Genomic DNA, 22364 nt, shown 5'->3' on the forward strand with positions numbered 1-22364 from the left:
AAGAGAAAATAGATAAATGGGAACTCCTCAAGCTTAGAAGTTTCTGCACCTCAAAGGAATTTCTCAAAAAGGTAAAGAGGCAGCCAACTCAATGGGAAAAAATTTTTGGAAACCATGTATCTGACAAAAGACTGATATCTTGCATATACAAAGAAATCCTACAACTCAATGACAATAGTACAGACAGCCCAATTATAAAATGGGCAAAAGATAAGAAAAGACAGTTCTCTGAAGAGGAAATACAAATGGCCAAGAAACACATGAAAAAATGTTCAGCTTCACTAGCTATTAGAGAGATGCAAATTAAGACCACAATGAGATACCATCTAACACCGGTTAGAATGGCTGCCATTAAACAAACAGGAAACTACAAATGCTGGAGGGGATGTGGAGAAATTGGAACTCTTATTCATTGTTGGTGGGACTGTATAATGGTTCAGCCACTCTGGAAGTCAGTCTGGCAGTTCCTTAGAAAACTAGATATAGAGCTACCATTCGATCCAGCGATTGCACTTCTCGGTATATACCCGGAAGATCGGAAAGCAGTGACACGAACAGATATCTGCACGCCAATGTTCATAGCAGCATTATTCACAATTGCCAAGAGATGGAAACAACCCAAATGTCCTTCAACAGATGAGTGGATAAATAAAATGTGGTATATACACACGATGGAATACTACGCGGCAGTAAGAAGGAACGATCTGGTGAAACATATGACAACATGGATGAACCTTGAAGACATAATGCTGAGCGAAATAAGCCAGGCACAAAAAGAGAAATATTATATGCTACCACTAATGTGAACTTTGAAAAATGTAAAACAAATGGTTTATAATGTAGAATGTAGGGGAACTAGCAGTAGAGAGCAATTAAGGAAGGGGGAACAATAATCCAAGAAGAACAGATAAGCTATTTAACGTTCTGGGGATGCCCAGAAATGACTATGGTCTGTTAATTTCTGATGGATGTAGTAGGAACAAGTTCACTGAAATGTTGCTATATTATGTAACTTTCTTGGGGTAAAGTAGGAACATGTTGGAAGTTAAGCAGTTATCCTAGGTTAGTTGTCTTTTTCTTACTCCCTTGTTATGGTCTCTTTGAAATGTTCTTTTATTGTATGTTTGTTTTCTTTTTAACTTTTTTTTTCATACAGTTGATTTAAAAAAGAAGGGAAAGTTAAAAAAAAAAAAAAAAAAAAAAAAAAAAGAAAAAAGACAAACAAGGGGAAAAAAAAAAAAAAAAAAAGATGTAGTGCCCCCTTGAGGAGCCTGTGGAGAATGCAGGGGTATTCGCCTACCCCACCTCCATGGTTGCTAACATGACCACAGACATAGGGGACTGGTGGTTTGATGGGTTGAGCCCTCTACCATAAGTTTTACCCTTGGGAAGACGGTTGCTGCAAAGGAGAGGCTAGGCCTCCCTGTATTTGTGCCTAAGAGTCTCCTCCTGAATGCCTCTTTGTTGCTCAGATGTGGCCCTCTCTCTCTGGCTAAGCCAACTTGAAAGGTGAAATCACTGCCCTCCCCGCTACGTGGGATCAGACACCCAGGGAAGTGAATCTCCCTGGCAACGTGGAATATGACTCCCAGGGAGGAATGTAGACCTGGCACCGTGGGACGGAGAACATCTTCTTGACCAAAGGGGGATGTGAAAGGAAATGAAATAAGCTTCAGTGGCAGAGAGATTCCAAAAGGAGCCGAGAGGTCACTCTGGTGGGCACTCTTATGCACACTTTAGACAACCCTTTTTAGGTTCTAAAGAATTGGGGTAGCTGGTGGTGGATACCTGAAACTATCAAACTACAACCCAGAACCCATGAATCTCGAAGACAGTTGTATAAAAATGTAGCTTATGAGGGGTGACAATGGGATTGGGAAAGCCATAAGGACCAAACACCACTTTGTCTAGTTTATGGATGGATGTGTAGAAAAGTAGGGGAGGGAAACAGACAGACAAAGGTACCCAGTGTTCTTTTTTACTTCAGTTGCTCTTTTTCACTCTAATTATTATTCTTGTTATTTTTGTGTGTGTGCTAATGAAGGTGTCAGGGATTGATTTAGGTGATGAATGTACAACTATGTAATGGTACTGTAAACAATCGAAAGTACAATTTGTTTTGTATGACTGTGTGGTATGTGAATATATCTCAATAAAATGATGATTTAAAAAAAAAAAAAAAAAAAAAAAAAAAAAAAAAAAAAAAACTGAATATGACCTGAATTCATAAAACCAGGGAATGTTCAAATAAACTATGATATATCCAAACCCATGGAATACAAAACAGCTATTAAAAAGCATGAAATCGGCCCAGAGCAGTGAACTAAACTAGATTTATAAAATACAGTATTGAGTATCCAAAGAAAAATCTGTAATATTGTTACATAATATCTAAAATATTATAATATTTTGTATTATATATATAATATATTATATATACATATGAATATTTGTGCCTTTGCAAATGATGGCAGAATCTTGGGCAAATTTATGGAAGCATGTCAATCAGAATTAACAGTGGGTATTTTAGTGTTGGCAGTGATAGTATGGCACATTATGCTTACAGGAACACGGACATAATATCCTGGTTTCAACTCTTCAAAAAAATGAAAAATATAAAAATGCCATCTGAATTAGGGCTTAATTAAATAAAAATGCATGCTTATCTATATGCGTAAAATTTTTATAAAATTATATAGTTGTTATCTCATTGTGGTAGAAATTCTTGTGATTTCTACTTTCTTCTAATTCTCCCTTATACTTATTTTATTTTGTAATGAAAAGCTAAAAGGGGAGTAGAGAAAGTTTTAGAGATGCATTAGGAATTAATTTGACTTTCTATGAATGGAGCAAACTTGTTTTTCTACCTATCTTTTTAGCAGGAATCAATATTCTGGGGCACATATAAATTATAAATGTATTGCATTTATTGATTTTTGCTTTATAAGTATCTGTTCTATTTATTTATATATAAAATATGTGATATAAAATTTGAATTTAATGAAATGGAAAAAAAAAAAAAAAAAAAAAAAAAAAAAAAAAGAGGGGGAATTTAAAAAAAAAGAAAAAAAAGAAAAAAGAAAAAAAAGGGAAAAAAAAAAAAGATGTAGTGCCCCCTTGAGGAGCCTGTGGAGAATGCAGGGGTATTCGCCTACCCCACCTCCATGGTTGCTAACATGACCACAGACATAGGGGACTGGTGGTTTGATGGGTTGAGCCCTCTACCATAAGTTTTACCCTTGGGAAGACGGTTGCTGCAAAGGAGAGGCTAGGCCTCCCTGTATTTGTGCCTAAGAGTCTCCTCCTGAATGCCTCTTTGTTGCTCAGATGTGGCCCTCTCTCTCTGGCTAAGCCAACTTGAAAGGTGAAATCACTGCCCTCCCCCCTACGTGGGATCAGACACCCAGGGGAGTGAATCTCCCTGGCAACGTGGAATATGACTCCCGGGGAGGAATGTAGACCCGGCATCGTGGGATGGAGAACATCTTCTTGACCAAAAGGGGGATGTGAAAGGAAATGAAATAAGCTTCAGTGGCAGAGAGATTCCAAAAGGAGCCGAGAGGTCACTCTGGTGGGCACTCTTACGCACAATTTAGACAACCCTTTTTAGTTTCTAAAGAATTGGGGTAGCTGGTGGTGGATACCTGAAACTATCAAACAACAACCCAGAACTCATGAATCTCGAAGACAATTGTATAAAAATGTAGCTTATGAGGGGTGACAATGGGATTGGGAAAGCCATAAGGACCACACTCCACTTTGTCTAGTTTATGGATGGATGTGTAGAAAAGTAGGGGAAGCAAACAAACAGACAAAGGTACCCAGTGTTCTTTTTTACTTCAATTGCTCTTTTTCACTCTAATTATTATTCTTGTTATTTTTGTGTGTGTGCTAATGAAGGTGTCAGGGATTGATTTAGGTGATGAATGTACAACTATGTAATGGTACTGTAAACAATCGAAAGTACGATTTGTTTTGTATGACTGCGTGGTATGTGAATATATCTCAATAAAATGATGATTAAAAAAAAAAATAAAGCAAAGCACTGACATCCTCTGCAAAAAAAAAAAAAAAAAAAAATCAACCTCCAATACTCTCAACTTCCTTACAGAATATCCTTCTCTCTCACTGCTTTAAACATAAAGTTCCTCTAAAATTATTTTCTTAATATTCTTCCCTCAAAGCTCTTCATTCTCCCTTTCCTCATACACGAAATGAATCAGAATTCATTTATCTCCATTGCTGCTACCAGATCATTGGTTTTCCACAATTGTGCAAAATTGCCTATTCCTTTGAAATTCATGTTACCTGGCTATATAATTCTTCACTTATCCTCACCGCTGTCATCTACCATCTATTGCCAACACCCTCTCTCAATCAAAGAGAAATTAAACACCCAGCTACCAGTTTATCGCTTCCTGTCCAGTTATCACAGATGATGTTAGTGACTCATCCAATGACATCTGCAAATTTCTTGTCCTCTAGAGCTCCAATTATCTCCATTCAAACTGCTCTTCAGCAATTATTAACATGGCCATACCCTGAACATTAACATCAAAAAATTGTATGCCTCTGAAACCTAAAATTCTAATACACTAATCTCTAACAACCACCTCCTAACTTTCCAATTATCTATCTCATTCTCTCATAACATATTATATTCAAGCTTGATAAAGGATAAAGGCCAGTCCCTTTTATTTCAAACATCCCTCAACAGCTTCTTTCCCACCCTCACCATCTAGACTTCATGGTGTATCACGTAAATCCCTCTCCAGCCAGCATACTTAATGTCCTTGCTCCCTTGTCTTTCTACTGTCATCTGCCATAGAAATCCCTCTTGACTCAATCTAACCAACAGTATTTCAGGTCCCAGTCCCAGAAAACAATACAATCAATCATAGAGATTTGTTCTACTCCAAAAATCTTCTAACCATAGTAGTCCCAGAGCACTGCTGCACAGCATTTTTTTGCATTTGTCAACTTTTTTCTCTTATTCCTTACAGTAACCATTCTCTTTAAATCCCCTGCCACACTACCAAGACTCTCACAGCAAATGACACTATCTCCTTCACAGAAAAAAGACTATCAAACCAACTCCGTCCTCTCCAAACATCTATTTCTGCATGCACCTTCACAGCTTCTTTTCTCCGGCAACAGAGGAAAATGTCCCTTTTCCGTATTTTAATTCTAATCCTTCAACCAAATCTCTCAGCAACCTCCAGAAACTTTCTCCTTTATTCTCTTTCCTCTATTAGACCCTTCCTTAAGGCTTAAAAACGTGCTTGTCTCTCCCAAATGCAAACCATCCCTTGAGACTCTGTGAACGCTCTAGTTCCTTACCTTCATATTCAAGCTCCTCATAACAATAATTTACACTTGCTGCCTCCTTTCTTACTTTCCATTTTTTCAATCCCCTGGAAACTGTTATGGCAGAAAAAACCAATAACCTAATTGCCAAGTTCACTGGTGTCTTTTCAAAGCTCATTTCTTTTTCTTCTATTTTATAATTGTTTGAGCCTGGTTTCTTATGTTTTCTCTTCCTTTAGTTTCTACAGCACAAAGCCTCTCTCCTGGTTTCTGCCATATCTCCTTTGCTGAATCCTCTTTGTGCAGCCCTTAAATTTCTTCCCCCAAGATTCTGGCCTTAGTCTGTTGACTTCATTTACTTCAACAGTTTCAATTAATACCAATAAGCCAATGACACCACAGTCCATTGCCTAAACTCAGTATTCTTCTAAACTCTGCACAGATAGCAATTGGCTACTGGACATTTTTTAATTTGCTTGTCTTATGGCATCTCAAAATCAGCATTGCCCAAATTAAACCCTATTATATATCTCCCAGGAACTTACTTTCCCTCTTAAATCTTCTACCCATGTTGTCTTTTTAATCTCTCTTCTTTTTCAACTCCAATCTGTACCCAAAATTTGTCCTTTCTACATCCTGTGATCCTTCCACTCTTCACTTACACCAAAATTAAGGTCTCATCAAGTCTCACCCAGATTTCTGAAAGTCTACTAACCATTCTCCCTGCCTCCAGCTTCTACACTTTAGAATGGAGACTACATACTACTCACAAAATAATCTTTATAAAACATAAATCTGATCAGATAACAAGTTAAAAACTTTCATCATCTCCCACTGCCTATGGATAAAAAAGTTCAAACATCTTATCTATTAGCTCTATAATCTCACTTCTTCATAACCACTCTCCTACTTTATACTTTGCCATGCCCTCCTTAAATCCAGACTTCACCAGTGACAAACTAATTGCAATTTCTCTAATATATAATGTTGTTTCCTGTTGTGGGCTACTCCTCCTACCTGGAATGCCCTTCCTTACCTGTAAACATCTACTCACCTTGCAAGATTCAGCTTTTCTATAAAGTGTTTTGTGGGCTGCCACCCCCACTACCCAGAAGAAATGACCACTGCATTCTATGAATTCCCATTGTTCCATAACTCTTTCATTGCACCTACACAAATTCATTGTATTTATTTATTTACCTATCTTCCTCCCTCTTGGAGAATGTAAACTCATTTAGGACAGGGACCATGTGTTAAAAATCATCTTTGAATCTTAGGGCCTAGCACGTTGACTGGAAAACTAGAGACACTCAATAAATATTTGTTGAATGAAATAAAATCTTCACAGCATCCCTAATATTTAAGTATAATTATCCCATTTTATGTATTAAGTAGCACAAGAATTTAAAGTGGTCCAAGGTAACATGGTTAAAGATTGAAGAACTAGAATTTTAAAACAAGTTTATTTAACTACAAAGCCCGTTCTCTTTCCATAACACCACCATTTCCAAATACGTTCTGTGGGACAACAGTTCTACAGAATGTTAATAGATGTTCTATAGGAAAAAGTTCTGTGGTCAACATGTCTAGGAAATACTGAATTGAAGTTAAAGGAGGTTTTGGCTTGTTTTGTTTTATTTCTACTATAGGCTTTCACAGTCCTTCAATGTTCTAATGTGTATTATTTTCTTCCCCAGGACATCTTGATTATACATACCATTCAGACTTTTAAAAATTGTACTATTATCCAGAAACATAAGATTAGAATTTAAATAATTAGGCAAGAAGCATTTAATGACTATCTTCTATATACCCAATACTATATCAAACACCATGGTAGATGCAGAAATAAAGACAAACTTTTGCCCTCAAATAGTTTAAACTACAAACTAAAATTATCATGCATGAAATTAGGTATACACAGTCAAAAAAGGCAGGACAATGGCTAAGCCACTAGAAAAATATGTAGGGGAAAAAAGCCAATTCATTTGTTTATCTTAATTGAAGATCCCTGGGGGGGGGGAGGGAGGACATATGATAAAATTAATGTGTTACAAAAATATCATCCAGTTTCAGCCTGCTTAAAAATATTTAACAAATCCCATTATATTAATGTAGAATATTGAAAATGTTTCTGGATTTTCTCTAAGGATTACAGAAGTCATCCCAACGTAGAAAAGATAAAAATACAAAAGACAAAAAAAAAAAAAGATAAAACTTTGAGCCCAAAGTTTATCATGTAGCTTTTCAGATAATGAAACCAGAGTTTGCTACAACAGAATTAAACATAACTTATCTTTATTTCCGTCACAAAAAAAGAAATGCCTTTTAGGAGATGTGTATTTTTATTGAGAGTGAACAATAAAAGAGTAAAAAAATAAACACAAGATACTGACAAAGTAAGCCAGTATAATGAAAAAATATCTTTAAAACAACTAGAAAAACTATAAATTTTTTAAAGCTAAATGATGGTTAATGGTTTATACTTACCATTTTTATTTGCTGGTGAAAAAAAGTTGAACACAGGAGAAAATATGGTCCCCAACAATGTAGTCCTTGGAGGACTGCCAGAGGAAGGATTATCTTCTAATTTTCCATTTTGTTTTACATGTTGATTTGTCATCTCAAAACTACCAGCTTCTAAGAAAGAAACAGAAGGAAAAAAGTTGCAATCCAGAAAACACTGACTTTCATAAACATGTTCTATATCATGCATTTTAAAAATAACTTTTTTCCCTTCAAAATACTTCATGTAAATTAAGATTAATATTCAAGAGAGCTTATAAAGAAATCCTGAGGTAAATCACTTGTAAGACAAATGATCTTTATAAGGTTAAGTGTATTTACAATGTTTTATAAATGCAGAAGTTTTATTGAGTTTTTTCAAAGTAGATTTACATCTACTTTGTAATTATATAGACATGTAGAGAATCTCTGAAAGGCTTCAAATCAACACAGTTTAAGAGAAAATCAAGAGAATTATCTGTAGGAAAAGCAAACAAGTTACCAAAATCTGAAGCACAAGTACAAGATTCTGTTTTTGTTTATTTACATTTTGGGATGCTGCTTACTTTGTAAACCCTTCCCTTCTCATGTATTTCTAATGAATAACGACTAAATAAACAGAGACAACATAGCTCTATTAAAGCAGAAGACCAGGTATGCAGTAACAAAAAATTACTTATGGTTATTAAGGCACCATTTCAAACTGGTAAGGAAGAATAACTGTTTTAAGTTTCTTGTAAATAATTTTTTTTCATAGAAGGGAAATAGAAAATAAAAAAATAAAACTATATAAATGTTTTGATTAATCATCTTTGACTCTCCACACCTTTACTGGTGTCCACCACATTTCTTTCCTTCTCTCCTTTAACTCTTTTAACTTGTTTCTTTCACTCTTATCTCCCTCATGCCCTGTCTCAGGCTCCTTTCTCTGCCAAATGGTCACTTCTAACAATACATCAGGGCATGTGGGGCAGTGGAGAGGTTGCTGTTGCTGTTGTATTTAAGAGCATTAGGTAAAAGGCAGCACTTCATGCTCTTGTTTTTTATGGCTTTCTCTGCTTGTCCTGTTTATAATGTTTTTCTCTTTATTTCTGACTTGGAGGAGCTTCTCAACTATATAATAAAGTATTGCCCTTGAATAGGGTTATTAACAACCACTCTACTGACATTTGGACCAGTTAATTCTTTGTTGTGGGGTGCTGTCTTGTGCATTTGTAGGATATTCAGCACATCCTTGGCCTCTACCTGCTAGATGCCAGTAGCAACCACCACCACTCCAGTTGTGACAACCAAAAAAGGTCTTCAGACATTGACAAATGTCCTCTGGGGGACAAAAATCACCCCCAGTTTAGAACCACTGACCTGAATAATACAAGTCCCCTCTGACTCTTAAATTCGATGATCCAGAAACAAATTCTGTGTACTCCTTTCCATTACATTAGGTTACAATTATTGTTGCTTTAAGAAATTAGCTTATCAGAGGTCAAAAATGTTGCTACATACATACATTTTCATGATAAATAGAATAGAACTAGTTGCTCTGTCCTTATCATTTTACAGAACCAAAGCGGATTTTTTTTAAAAAAAGAAACATATCAGGTGAGATCTCTGCTCACACTAAATAAAACAATATGTAAATATCAACAAACCTCCATTTACTTGACTTTTCCGTCTTACTCGAGATATCTGTTTGTTAGGCTTTTCTCCTGTTCTTGGTGTTGATGTAATCAAATTATTATCTATATCACGTTCAATTCTACTCCGCTTCGAAGGATTTTCTCTCTCTTCCTTAATATAAGAGGGAAAAAAAATAAATCACTGAGCATGGTCATTTTGCCTTAGAAGTTATACTTTTAAAATAATAAAATATGGTGTAATATATTTTCTTCTGCTTTTAATATCCAGGAGAAACAAAATATAATTAATGCCCAACAACAGTAGCGAAATAGGAAAATTGTGACAGTGTTGTGAGAGTATATACTAAAGCAAATTACAATACACAAATATACTTACAGCATCCCCATCATTCATATCCTTTCCCCAGAGTCCATTACATTTTACGTGCTATCAAAATACAGGATAATACACTACACCCTGAATTTTCAGCAATTTCTCCTTATTCTTAGAATTGCCCTAAAGAACTGAGTTTGTTTTTTTCAGCACTCTGTACAGGAAAAAAACCCTTGCTGGCATATCACAGATTACCAAACCTGACATAAAATAGGGCCTGACATTGCCACACCCCGCTCACTGCCAAACTTGATACTTTAAATGCCCAAATTAACACTAGGGAATCTACTCCCTGCCTTATTCGGGGCAAGTCCACATGAGCAGTTTATCCTAGCCCTGCAGTATTACTAAAATAGTGTATCCCACTATTTGTTTTTCTCCATTTGTACAATGACTTTTCTTGTTTGTGAAATTTTTCTTGAGTCCTCTAACATGAGTGATTATCTACATTAATGTATATTGACCTGTAATTCTTTGCTGTTTCAGTGAGACTACCTGAAATCTTTTGGTAAGGATTATATTAGATTTAAAAATCTATGTAAATTTTGTATATAAAATAAGCATTCTTATTCAACAAGAATCACTTCTCTACTTTGTATTCTATGTTTTTACCCATAGAAACTAATATAACATACTACCATGAATTGTATCAAGGTTGAAGAATGTTGTTATTTCTAAAACAAACCTTAGTACTGTAAATGGTCAAAATGACAATTTCCTATTTGGATCAAATTTGAAAAAAAGATGTTACTACCAATACCATTCAACATAGAACTTTACTTCCATAGCAGTTCCCCTAATTTATTATTTGCATCAAAACAATATGGCATTATACCATAAAGTATCAACACCTCAGTGATCTAATTCAGCAAAATTCTTTAAATTTTTACTGTTTATCATATCCTTGCATTAAAAAAAATGAACAGGATGCCTTGTATCTCAATCACGGGATCTCCAATGCCAGAAAATATAGGGATACAAGAACAGACATAATGTAGCAAAGTCTCAACTATACTCATAGCTCCAGCCTCTCTTTGAAGAAGTCTCTTAGTACAGCTGCTGTTAATATATATGTATATATTCCTGAAAATCTTGCATTCTGCAACACTAAAAACAAAAAAGCTTATGGAAAATATAGGTAGGGAACAGGTCAGGACAGATCACTAATGTCCCTGTAATTTTATAACCATAGCACTAACAAAAACAATGACTGGGACCGCCAGAGATAACTTGGACACCCTCGTTAGGCAACAAAGAGTAGATGAAAGCTACTTCAGGGCATAATAAAAGGCATTTTAAAAAATGAAGTACAACAAATGTGGGCTTATGGGAGCTGAGAAGTAGAGCTTTAAGCCAGTATGGGTTGCTGTAAGATGGACACAGAAGAAATTGCAAACTACCACATGCCAAGAGACCCTGCTAGGCTAGGGTGCACCTGTATGGGGAGGGAGCCCCCAGTGCAGGTTATCATTTTTAATGTTTTAAAAAGAAAAGGTTGAAAGGGCTTTTGTCTATGCAGCAGCTGAAATGAGAGCTTTTTACTTTCTTGGTGAAGTATAAAATTCAACTACCATTATTCAGGATCCTAGTTTAGGAAAAAATGATGTATAAATCAACACACCATCCCTGTTATACTAATACTATTCTCCTGTTTACTAATGGTGTATATGCTAACTGATATTGTAAAGGCCACACATACTGTAGCAGAACAGACAGTACTGTGGTCAACTGAGAACCCATTTAAGTATTTCAACTTGCATCTCTAAAAAGGAAGAGGAAGCCATTAAGATCAAAGTTTAAATTATATAGTCATTGACAATAAAATCCTATTCCTTAGAATGACGCATTTAAATTTCTGATCATGATCTAATTCTGAAAACTAGTCTTAAACATTCAATTAATAACTGGGGACATTTATGGACATGGTATGATTTTTAAAAGAACTAGGAGAAACAAGATTTCTACTTTAATATCAGGTTATTTTATTACATTTAATAATCCTACAGTGTCTTCTCTGGAATTTGTATTTATCTAAGTTGTCTCTAAGATATAATTTTAAGGACAAAATTCTGAAAAGGTGGTGGAGATGGCATAATTAAATCTCTCTGAACTCCCATATACAGGGCATGAAAAAGCCAACAAAACCTAAATGCAGTTTTCATCATATCTTCTTTTTTTCTTGTTGGTTTTTTTTTGGGGGGGGGTGGGGGTGTTTGTTTTTTTTACAGTTTAATCCAGTTTCTTTGGAGTAGCTTTTCCCTTTTGTAAGTCAGAAATCTGATATTGGTTTCATCTTTTTCAGCCATACAGTTATGGCTTAAAAATGCCTTTTTAAATCCAATAATCCACTCCTGATTACTAAAAAAGTTACAAATTTTCTTTTGTTTTAAAATATTAAATTCTAAAACAACTGTTAGCTAAAAATTTAGGAAATTTGTTGAAAAATATGATATATTATAGCAAAACAAAACAAGAGTACTTATTGTTTTTCCATATAAATTAAAAAAACTTTGAGATTTCCAAATAATTATTTATTGAATCTTAAGAATATTATACAGATAACAGCAGGTACAGCTGTTGAAGTAGCTGGTATGGAGCCCAGCAGAAGTACTGAGAACAACCTGAGTCAATTTCTGCAAATCTATTATTTTAGGAAATTTAAGAAAATGCCGGAATGCACAAGCACACATTCATTAGCCCTCAGAGTGATGACATCATCACACATAATGCAGCTTACGTAAACTATACTCATGAAAGAATGAAAATGGAAAAAGGCAGATAACATCTTACTATTGTTAGGAAAGTACTTTGTATTATGCAAATCCCCTGAGAAGGTGAGAAGGTCCTGTAAGGATTCCTCAGAAGCACTTTGAGAACTGCTACTCTAGAGATTACAGTACGTATTTTTATTACAACCTAGCTTCAAATACACTGTAACAACCTTAAAACTATAGTAATTCCATTTGTTTCCACTCTTTGTTTACTATTTCTATAAAACTTTACTCCTATATATTCTATAAACCCAAACATTTATTTTTGCTTCAGCCAATACTGTTTAAAAAATTATATTATGTGCATGTATATTTGTTACTTTACATTTACTCATGCATGAAAGGGTGGTTCAAATAACAAAATCAATTTAATTTATCACACTGCTACACTGAAGAAGAAAACCCACATGATCATCAAAAGCCAGTAACACATCCTCATAAAAACACCCAGAAAATTAGGAACAGAAAGAAACCTCCTCAACATGATGCACAGCTTCTCTACTGCTATCCAACACTGTACTGTAAGTTCTAGCCAGAGCAACTGGGGAAGGGGAAGGGGAAGAAAAAGAAGGGGAAAGGGGAAAAGAAACAAAAGAAATAAAAGGCATCCCAATTGAAAATGATGCACTATTCATAGAGGGCATGATCCCAAATATAGAAAACCCCAAAGAATTTATAAATGAATTCAGCAAAGTGGCAGGGTACAAGATCAACACACAAAACTCGGTGGTATTTCTATATTCTAATAATAAACAAACCAAAAAAAGAAACCAAGAAAAGAATTCCATTAACAATAGCAACTAGAAGAAACAAATGTCTTGGAATAAATATAACCAAGGACATAAAGAGCTTATACATTGAAAACTATAAAACGCTGCTGAAAGAAATTAAAGAAGACCTAAATAAACGCAAAGCTACTCAGTGTCCACGGAGTGGAAGACTAAGTACTGTAAAAACGGCAATTGTACCAAAAGTGATTTACAGATTCAACGCAATCCCAATCAAATTTCCAAGAGCATTCTTTGCAGAATTGGAAAAGCCAATCATCAAATTTTTATGGAACAGTAAGGAACATCAAACAGCCAAAACCATCTTGAAAAAGAAGAATGATTTCAAACCTATTAAAAGCTACAGTAATGAAAACTGTGTGGTACTGGCACAAGAATAGGCAAGCAGACCAATGGAATCAAATTGAGAGTTTTGAAATAAACTCTCACATCTATGGCCAACTGATTTGACAGTACATTTGGAGGGAAAAGAACAAACTATTCAACAAACGGTGCTAGGCAAACAATATTCACATGGAAAATAAAATGAAAGTGGACCCCTACTTGACACCATCTACAAAATTAACTCAAAATATATCAGACTTACTATTAGAAATAAAATTATAAAAGCCCTAGAAGAAAACATAGGGAAATATGTTTAGGACCTTATACAAGGCAATGGATTGTTAGACTGCATTGAAAGGACAAGGAACAAAAGAAAAAATAAACAAGGCATCATCAAAATTAAAAACATATGTTCACCAAAGGGCATCATCAAGAAAGTGAACACAGATACATATCTAATAAGGGTTAATTATCCATAATATATAAAGAACTCCTACAATTCTACAAACAAAAAAAGACAAACAACCAATTAAAAAAAGAGGCCAAGGATCTGAAAAGACATTTCTCCAAAGATATACAAATGGTGAAAAAGCATGTAAAAAGATGCTCAACATCATTAGCCATTAGGGAAATACAAATCAAGGCCACAATGATGATGAATGCACAACTATATGATGATACTGTGAGCCACTGATTGTATATTCTGAATAGATTACGTGGTGTGTGAATATATACCAATAAAATTGCTTAAAAAAACACAAGATACTATTTCACACCTACTAGAATAGCTATTATTTTTTAAAAAAGGAAAATAAAGTGTTGGCAAGGGTGTGGAGGAATAGGAACCCTTGTGCATTTTTGATAGGAATGGAAAATGATGTGGCCACTGTAGAAAATAGTTTGGTGATTCCTCTTAAAGTTACAGAATTACCATATAACCTGGCAATCCAGATTCTACATATATATGTAAAAGAACTGAAATAAGGAACTCAAACATGTTATTTGCATAGGAATGTTCTTAGCACCCTATTATTTACAATAGTGAAAAAGTGGAAGCAACCCAAGTGTCCATCAACTGATGAATGGATAAATAAATAAATGTGGTATATGCATACAATGTAATATTATTATTCTACTGGATAAACTAGAAGACATCATGTTGAGTGAAATAAGCCAGAGATAAAAGTACAAATACTGCATGATCTCACTGTTATGAAATAATTAGAAAGCAAATTCATAGAGTCAGAAACTAGAATATAGGTTACCAGGGGCCAGTGAAGGGACAAGGAATGAGGAGTTGATAGTTTAATTGGGACAGTTTCTGCTTGGGGTGATAGAAAGGTTTTGGTAATGGATAGTGGTGAGGGTAACACAACACTGTGAATGTAATTAAGAGGAATGAATGAATTGTATAACAACATGATAAAATGGAAATTTTATGCTGTATATATGTTACAAGAAAAATTAAGTTTATTAATTAAAAACTTTAAAAATTAATTTTTTAATAATAAAAAAAGATCCACACCTGACCTCACTGATCACCAAGGAAATGCAAATTAAAACCACAATGAAGAAGTGACATCAACAAAGTGATGTAAACAGCTACTGAAAACTTCTCTCCAGAGATTCAATGAAAAAAAGGACAATTATGAATTGTTTCAAATTCTGGAGGAGGATATAGACTGGAGAAAGACCCTGCAAATGCAGAATTAAAGAAAGAGAAGAAATATCAGGTAGGAATCTTCCGTCCCAGAACAGCTGGTCCTCTCCCTTGCCCCTCACTCAGTCTCAGAGGCACAGAATCAACAGATGGGACCCTTCACACCAGAGACATAGATTTTAAAATCTCTCACAGCAGTGAAAGATACTTTCACTGTTCAAAGACCCGGTGGACAGGGCTCAAGAACATTTCAAGGCCCAGATCAGTGAGAAACAAAGAGACTGAGAAAACGTGGACAGAGACACGTTTCTAGACCAGGGTGTGAAAGCCCTTCCCCCACACTTGAAGGAAGTAGCAGCTGGCACCCTGTTTCCTTGCCTTGGAGACAGCTGGACAGAGTTCTTTGCCACAGGTGGAGCCACACATTGAGCCAGATTTTGGCTGGCAAAGTGAGGGCATAGGAATCCCACAATTTCAGCTCACATGGGTAGACACAGCCTGTGCTTGAGGGCAAAACAGCTTCTGAGGATGATTAAGTTACCCAACAGTGCCATCTGCTGGACAGTCCAGAAGGTGCAAGGGAATTAAAATACTGTTTAAAAGATGCTTCAGACTCTTTCTTAAGAGCACAGGAGCTGGTCTACATGCCCTGTACAGAAAGCTGGCCCTGTTTGGGGTGAGAAATAGAGAAGACCCAACTGTTAAAGCAGGGCTCTAAAACAAACCCAGGTCTTGCCAGCTGGTGGAAAATAGAGCAAAACTGGAAGCCAGCAGACTTGTATTACCACACACAGTGAACTTGCCTACCTCCCATCCCTGTGGCAGGCCATGGTGATGGATTGATTTTGGTGGGAGAACAGGAGGGCAGAGTCAATCTGACAACTCACCAGGGAGAGAAACAAAGAAAGAAAGAGATCAAGGACAACAAAAAGAAAACCTTAGGCAAAAGAGAGAAAACAACCTCCAGAATAAACCAATCAAGAAAATCAGATGCCTAGACAGCAAACAATCAAGAGCTACATCAGGGAACAGGAAGATATAGCCCAAAGGAAGAAACTCACATTGCAACTGAGATTCAGGAGTTGAAACAACTAATTACAGATGTTCAAACAAATCATCTAATCAAATCAATGAGTTGAAAGAAAATGTGACAAAAGAGAATGATATAAAGAAGACACTGGGTGATCATAAGAAAGAATTTGTAAGTTTGAAAAAAACAAATGGTATAACTTATGGGAATTAAAAGCACAATACCAGAAATGAAAAACACAATAGAGACATACAACAGCAGACTTGAGAGAGGCAGAAGATCAGTGAGCTAGAGGACAGGACATCTGAAATCCTACACACAAAAGAACAGATTGGGAAAAGAATGGAAAAATAAGATCAGGGGCTCAGGGAACTGAATGACAACATGAAGTGCATGAATATATGTTATAGGTGTCCCAGAAGGAGAAGAGAGGGAAAAGAGACAGAAAGAATAATAGATATATTAATGAAAATTTCCCAACTTTTATGAAAGATACAAAATTACAGGTCCAAGAAGCACAGCATACCCCAAAGAGAATTGATCCAAATAGACCTACTCCAAGACACTAATCAGATTGTCAAATGCCAAAGACAAAGAGAATTCTGAAAGCAGCAAGAGAAAAGCAATCCATCAAATACAAGGGAAGTTCAATAAGACTATGTGTGGATTTCTCAGAAGAAACCAAGACGACAAGAAGGCAGTGGTACATATATTCAAGATACTGAAAGAGAAAAACTGGCAACCAAGAAATCTTATATCTGGCAAAACTGTCCTTCAAAAATGAGGGAGAATTTAAAATATTTACAGATAAACAGATGCTCAGAGTTGGTGAACAGGAGACATCCTCTACAAGAAATACTAAAGGGAGTACTAGAGACAGATAGGAAGAAGAGAGAGAGGTCTGGAGAATGAGTGTAGAAATGAAGATACCAGGAAACAGGGGGTAGAGATCGGGCATTTGATGTTGAAGGAGTATAGAATGTTCTAGAGGACTGACTGTATAGGTCCAGAAATGGATAGCACAATACTGTGTGATAGTAGCACAATACTGTAAGTACACTGAAAAAAGATGACTGTGAATATGGTTGGAAGAGACAGGTCGGGGGTATGTATGACACCAGAAGGAAAGACAGAAAATAAAGACTGGGACTGTATAACGTAGTGAAACCTAGAGTGGTCAATTAGTGTGGTTAAATGTACAAATACACAAATGTTTTTACATGAGGGAGCAGCAAGAAGGAATGAAGTTGTGAGGTATGCAACTAGGTGAATGGCCCTTAAGGACAGTAGGTTGAGTGAAATAAGACAGAGATGAAAAGACAAACTTTATAATGCCTCACTAATATGGACTAGTAATAATGAGAACTGAATCTGGGAGCATGGGTTACCAGGGGAAGGCGAATAAAGATTCCTAGATTGTAAGCTCTTACAGCAGTCACATCTAATCATGAGCTATAACGGTTATTTCTAAATTTTGAGATGCTGAGCTGTTTGTATGTGACCAGGTCGGTCCCTGGAGCTTTGGGTATCTGCCTGGCACCAGGGACTTGGAGGCAGAGATCGGCAGCTGTGAGTGCCAGCACTGTCCCATGAATCCACTGTTAAAGAGACTGAAAAGGAGATCAGACTTCGATTGGAAATATGAATGAAATGGAATTGGCTGAGATTGGGGTAGATAAGAATAAAAGGTAGAGGATGATATTAACTATGTTTTAAAACTTTGGCTTCTGTAGGGGACCAAAGGAAGAGATGTTTATTTCGTGCAAAATTTATATTTTCCGTAGCACCCTATATAATTTAACTTGTATGGTCAGTTTACTCAAATACCATAATTACATGGAATCTTGACCAGTGGATGAAATCTGGTTGGTTTTTACAGGTTTGCATGAAGCCCCAATAAAAACAGAGTAATCTGGGCAGAGAATAAAAAGTATTTGCAAAGCCCCCTTGAGGGACTGGGGGAAAATGTGGAAATATTAAACATCCCCAGCTGGGGAATTCATGATATTCTTGCAAGCACTGGGGACTACCAGTTTCAGTAGGCTGAGACCTCGATCTTGGGCGTTGCCTTTATGAAGCCTGATACTGTTATAAAATTGTAATTATGGTACACTTTTGTGAATGTACTAGAAACTACTGAGTTGTAAACTTTAAATGGGTGAATTTTATGGTTATATATATCTCACTTAAGCTGCTACCAAAAACAACAACAACAACAACAAAAACTAGCACCTATCAGATGACCCAACCAATTATAATCTTAGTTACTTACCCAAGATAAGGTATATGTCCCAACAGGTTCATATACAAATATTCACAGCAACTTTATTCACAAAAGTCCAAAATAGAAAACAACCTATAGGTTTGCTCATAGGTATGAGCAAATTTTAGTATCCTCATACAGTGGAATACTACTCTGAAGATAAATAAAACAAAAAAGAATACATTACTGATACATGCAATAACACAGATGAATACAAAAACTTTATGATGAAAGCCCTACCCCAATCAAGATGGCAGTGAAAAGCTTCGGAGCTCCACCCCATCACAGAACCTTTGAACAAACAGCAAAAACTGTAAGAAATATCTTTCTCAAAGCTCCAGAAAACAGTGAAAGGCTTGCAGAAACAAGGAAAGTGCCAAATCAAGAAAAAAGCCTACTTAAAAAAATAGGCTTTTGTAGAACACAGCCTGGCTCCACACCAATCCCCTCACCAGCTCACTGCAGAGCCAGCCCATGCTCCAAGTGCACATCCTTAGTCCCAGTTCTGGAGGGAACTGAATAATCCTTGTGGACATACTGGGAGTATATATGTCTGACACAATCTGACCTGTGGCAGCAGGAGGGAGTGAACCAGGATACGTGTCACAAGCTTGCCTTCCCAGAACGTCCCCTGTGTGTAGAAGGCAGCTCTCAGAGCAAGGAACTGATGGCTGTAGGAAAAAAACAATGCAGGAAGTAGGATGGAAAGGAAATGTTTCTTAGGGAAGATGAGACATTTGTAGCTGTATAAACAGGAATTTTCAGAGCCATAGGCACAGGCCAAAAAACAAGATGCATGCTGAGGAAGGATCAGGTAGCCCCCCTTGTCCTTTAACCTGACTACTCTAAACTCACTGTACGGAGAAGCCCTGAAGGACAGCACTGACACAAGCCAATTAACAAAATGTTTTCTTTTTTACCTACTTAAAATTTTTTTTTTCTTTTTCTTTTTAGATCCTGGCATTCAAGGGAAGCACTTTCATAACACTAGCTGGATATAAGCTTAAGGAAGAGATTCCTCAGAGTTTAAATTCTACTGATAACACATTAAAATATCACAACATCCAGGTTTCAACAAAAGATTACAAAACATAAAGAAACAGGAAGTGATGGCCCCAAAGAAGAAAAATACAAAAGCCTGAAAAACTGTCAATGAAAAGATCAGATTTGAGACCTCCATTTTTAAAAAATGGTCCTAAATATGCTCAAAGAGTTAAAGGAAAACATAACAAAGAACTAAAAGAAACCAGTGAAATGACAGATGAACACAAAGAGAACACCATCAGAGAGTGGAAATTATGAAAAAGAACCAAGTAGAAGCAAAGACCACAATAAGAGAAATTTTTAAAATTCTCTAAAAGCATTCAACAGCAGAATGGAGCTGGCAGAAGAAAGAATCAATGAACCTGAAGATGAAACAACTGAAATCATTGTCTGAGGTACAGAAAGAAGAAAGAATGAAGAAAAGTGAACAGAGCCTAAGGAATCTGTGGGGCACGATCAAGCATACCAATATACACACTATGGGAGTCCTAGAGGGAAAAGAAAGAGAGGCAGAGAGAATATTCAAAGAAATAATGGCTGAAAATTTCCCATATTTAAAAACAGACATAATGACCAACAAACTCGAAACATTTAGTCCCAAACCGTGATATATTATAATCAGTTGAATGCCAAAGATGGAGAATTCTGGAAGTCACAGGACAGAAGCAATGTGTCACATACAAGGGAACCTCAAAAAGATTAAGTCACGATTTCTCATCAGAAAAGTTAGAAGCAAGAAGGTAGTGGGATACATATTTTAAGTGCTAAAAGAAAAACACCACCAACCAAAAATGCTACATCTGGCAAAACTGTTTCAAAATGAGGGAGAGATTAAGATGTTAACAAATAAAAGCTGAGGGAGTTTGTCACCACCAAACCGGCCCTACAAGAGATGCTAAAGAGAGATCCGCAGTTTGAAAGGAATAACAATAGACAATGTATTGAAGCAGCATGAAAAAATAAAGATCTCCAGTGGTAACAACATGGGTAAATATAAATAACAATACTATTGTAGTTATGGTTTGTAACTCCACTTTTTACTTCCTATAGGATCGACAAGGCAAATCCATAAAATGGATTGATAAGTCAGTGGTTTGGAACTCATAATGTATAAATAAGTAATTTGTGACAAGAACTGTATAAAGGTGGGGGACAGAATGGTATGGGAACATAGTTTGTCTGTACTACTGAAGTTATCAAAGCAAACAAAATTTAGGATGTTAAATTTAAGCCCCATGTTAAATAACAGAAAATACTGCAGAATATGTAACCAAATAGAGACAGAAATTTAGAGCATAGATAACCAGTATCAGGGGCTAGGGGCAATGAGGAATTAATGCAAAATGGGTGTAGAGTTTCTGTTTGGGGTGATGGGAAAGTTCTAGTAATGGAAGGTGATGAAAGTAACACAACATTGTGAATGTGATTAATCGCTCTGAATGGTTTGCTTAAGAGTGGTTGAGACAGGTAAGTTTATGTTGTATATATGTTCCCATAATATAAACAAAAGAGAGCAACTAAAGAGACAATGGCAATTAAAGGCAACACAGGATTCTGAGCCGGATCCAACACACCAACAAGGGAGGTAAAAAGGCTCAAAAGGACATTATTGGTATATATACGAAACAAATGGAATACGGGCTGTAAGATTTATACTGATGTTAAATTTCTTAAACTGGGTAAGTGAGGTAAAGGTGGTTTCATAAGTGAATACAGTTTGTCTTAGGAAATGTACATAACATATTAATTATGTACATGATGTATTAAGTGTTTAAGAAGCATGTCTACAACCTATACTCAAGTGTTCAGAAAATGGACTGATAGATGAATGGATTGATAGATGGATAGTTAGAATAGTTAGGCAAAAGTAGAAGATATTAAAATGGATGGATCTGGGTATTGAAGGGATTTGTTGGAGTCCCCCATACAGGTTTATATTATTTTTGTACTGTCCTATAAACCTGAAAGTATTTCAGAATTAAATGTTAAAGTAATTTTGTACTGTGTGAAGAAAGTAGGATTTGTTATTTGATTATAATCATAGGAAACTAAGAAAAGGTTAAGCAAATCTGTAATGATAGAAAGCAGATTAGTGATTGGGGTGATGCTAGGAGATTGCTGGCAAAACAAAAATATACGTTTTTGGTTGCAGGCATGTAAGTTTGTTAAAAGTCATGAAAAAATATACTTTAGGTATGTGCATGTAATTAAATGGGTGTGTTTAATATGTGCATGTAATTAAATGGGTGTGTTTAATAATACCTTAATACTGCTGTTGGTTCAAAAGTCAATCCACTGGCAGGAGAAGATGGTGCATAGAGAAGGGTGGAATTTAGTTAGTCCTCTAGAGCAACTAGTAAATAGCCAGGAACAACTAGTAAATAGTCTGGAACAACTGCTGCGGGGCATTCTTGACACATATCATACAGCAGCCTGGAATGGGTGGAATGGCTGAGATGGCAGTACAGAACCTTAGTAAAGCTGCTTAAACTGTGGGCTGGCACACCTCCCCCACTGGCACGGAAGGCTGAGTTGTAATACTTCCCTGTGGAAAAAAGAAGCAGGCTACCGGGAGTGTGGGAAAGTAACTCAACAAAGCTCCAACTGCGATTTTAATTAACAGATATGGACTACTGAATACAAGCTACAAGTACAGACAAAC

The 22364-nt window shown here is 36.0% G+C and overlaps 1 protein-coding gene across 3 annotated transcripts in view; it reads right to left on the reverse strand.

Moving 5' to 3' along the window:
- CTDSPL2 (CTD small phosphatase like 2) overlaps positions 1-22364 on the reverse strand; it is a 125801-nt gene that overhangs the window by 25587 nt on the left and 77850 nt on the right. For 2 of the 3 annotated variants that reach the window (XM_037834101.1, XM_037834102.1), the window contains exons 3-4: positions 9462-9600; positions 7798-7947 (exon numbers count right to left, since the gene is read on the reverse strand). In XM_037834101.1, coding sequence (XP_037690029.1) covers positions 7798-7947; positions 9462-9600 — 289 coding nt within the window. The remainder of the gene's footprint in view (positions 1-7797; positions 7948-9461; positions 9601-22364) is intronic. The other variant, XM_037834103.1, reaches the window with a different exon arrangement.

This window comes from Choloepus didactylus, chromosome 4, assembly GCF_015220235.1.
Source record: "Choloepus didactylus isolate mChoDid1 chromosome 4, mChoDid1.pri, whole genome shotgun sequence".
Classification (NCBI taxonomy): Eukaryota; Metazoa; Chordata; class Mammalia; order Pilosa; family Megalonychidae; genus Choloepus; species Choloepus didactylus.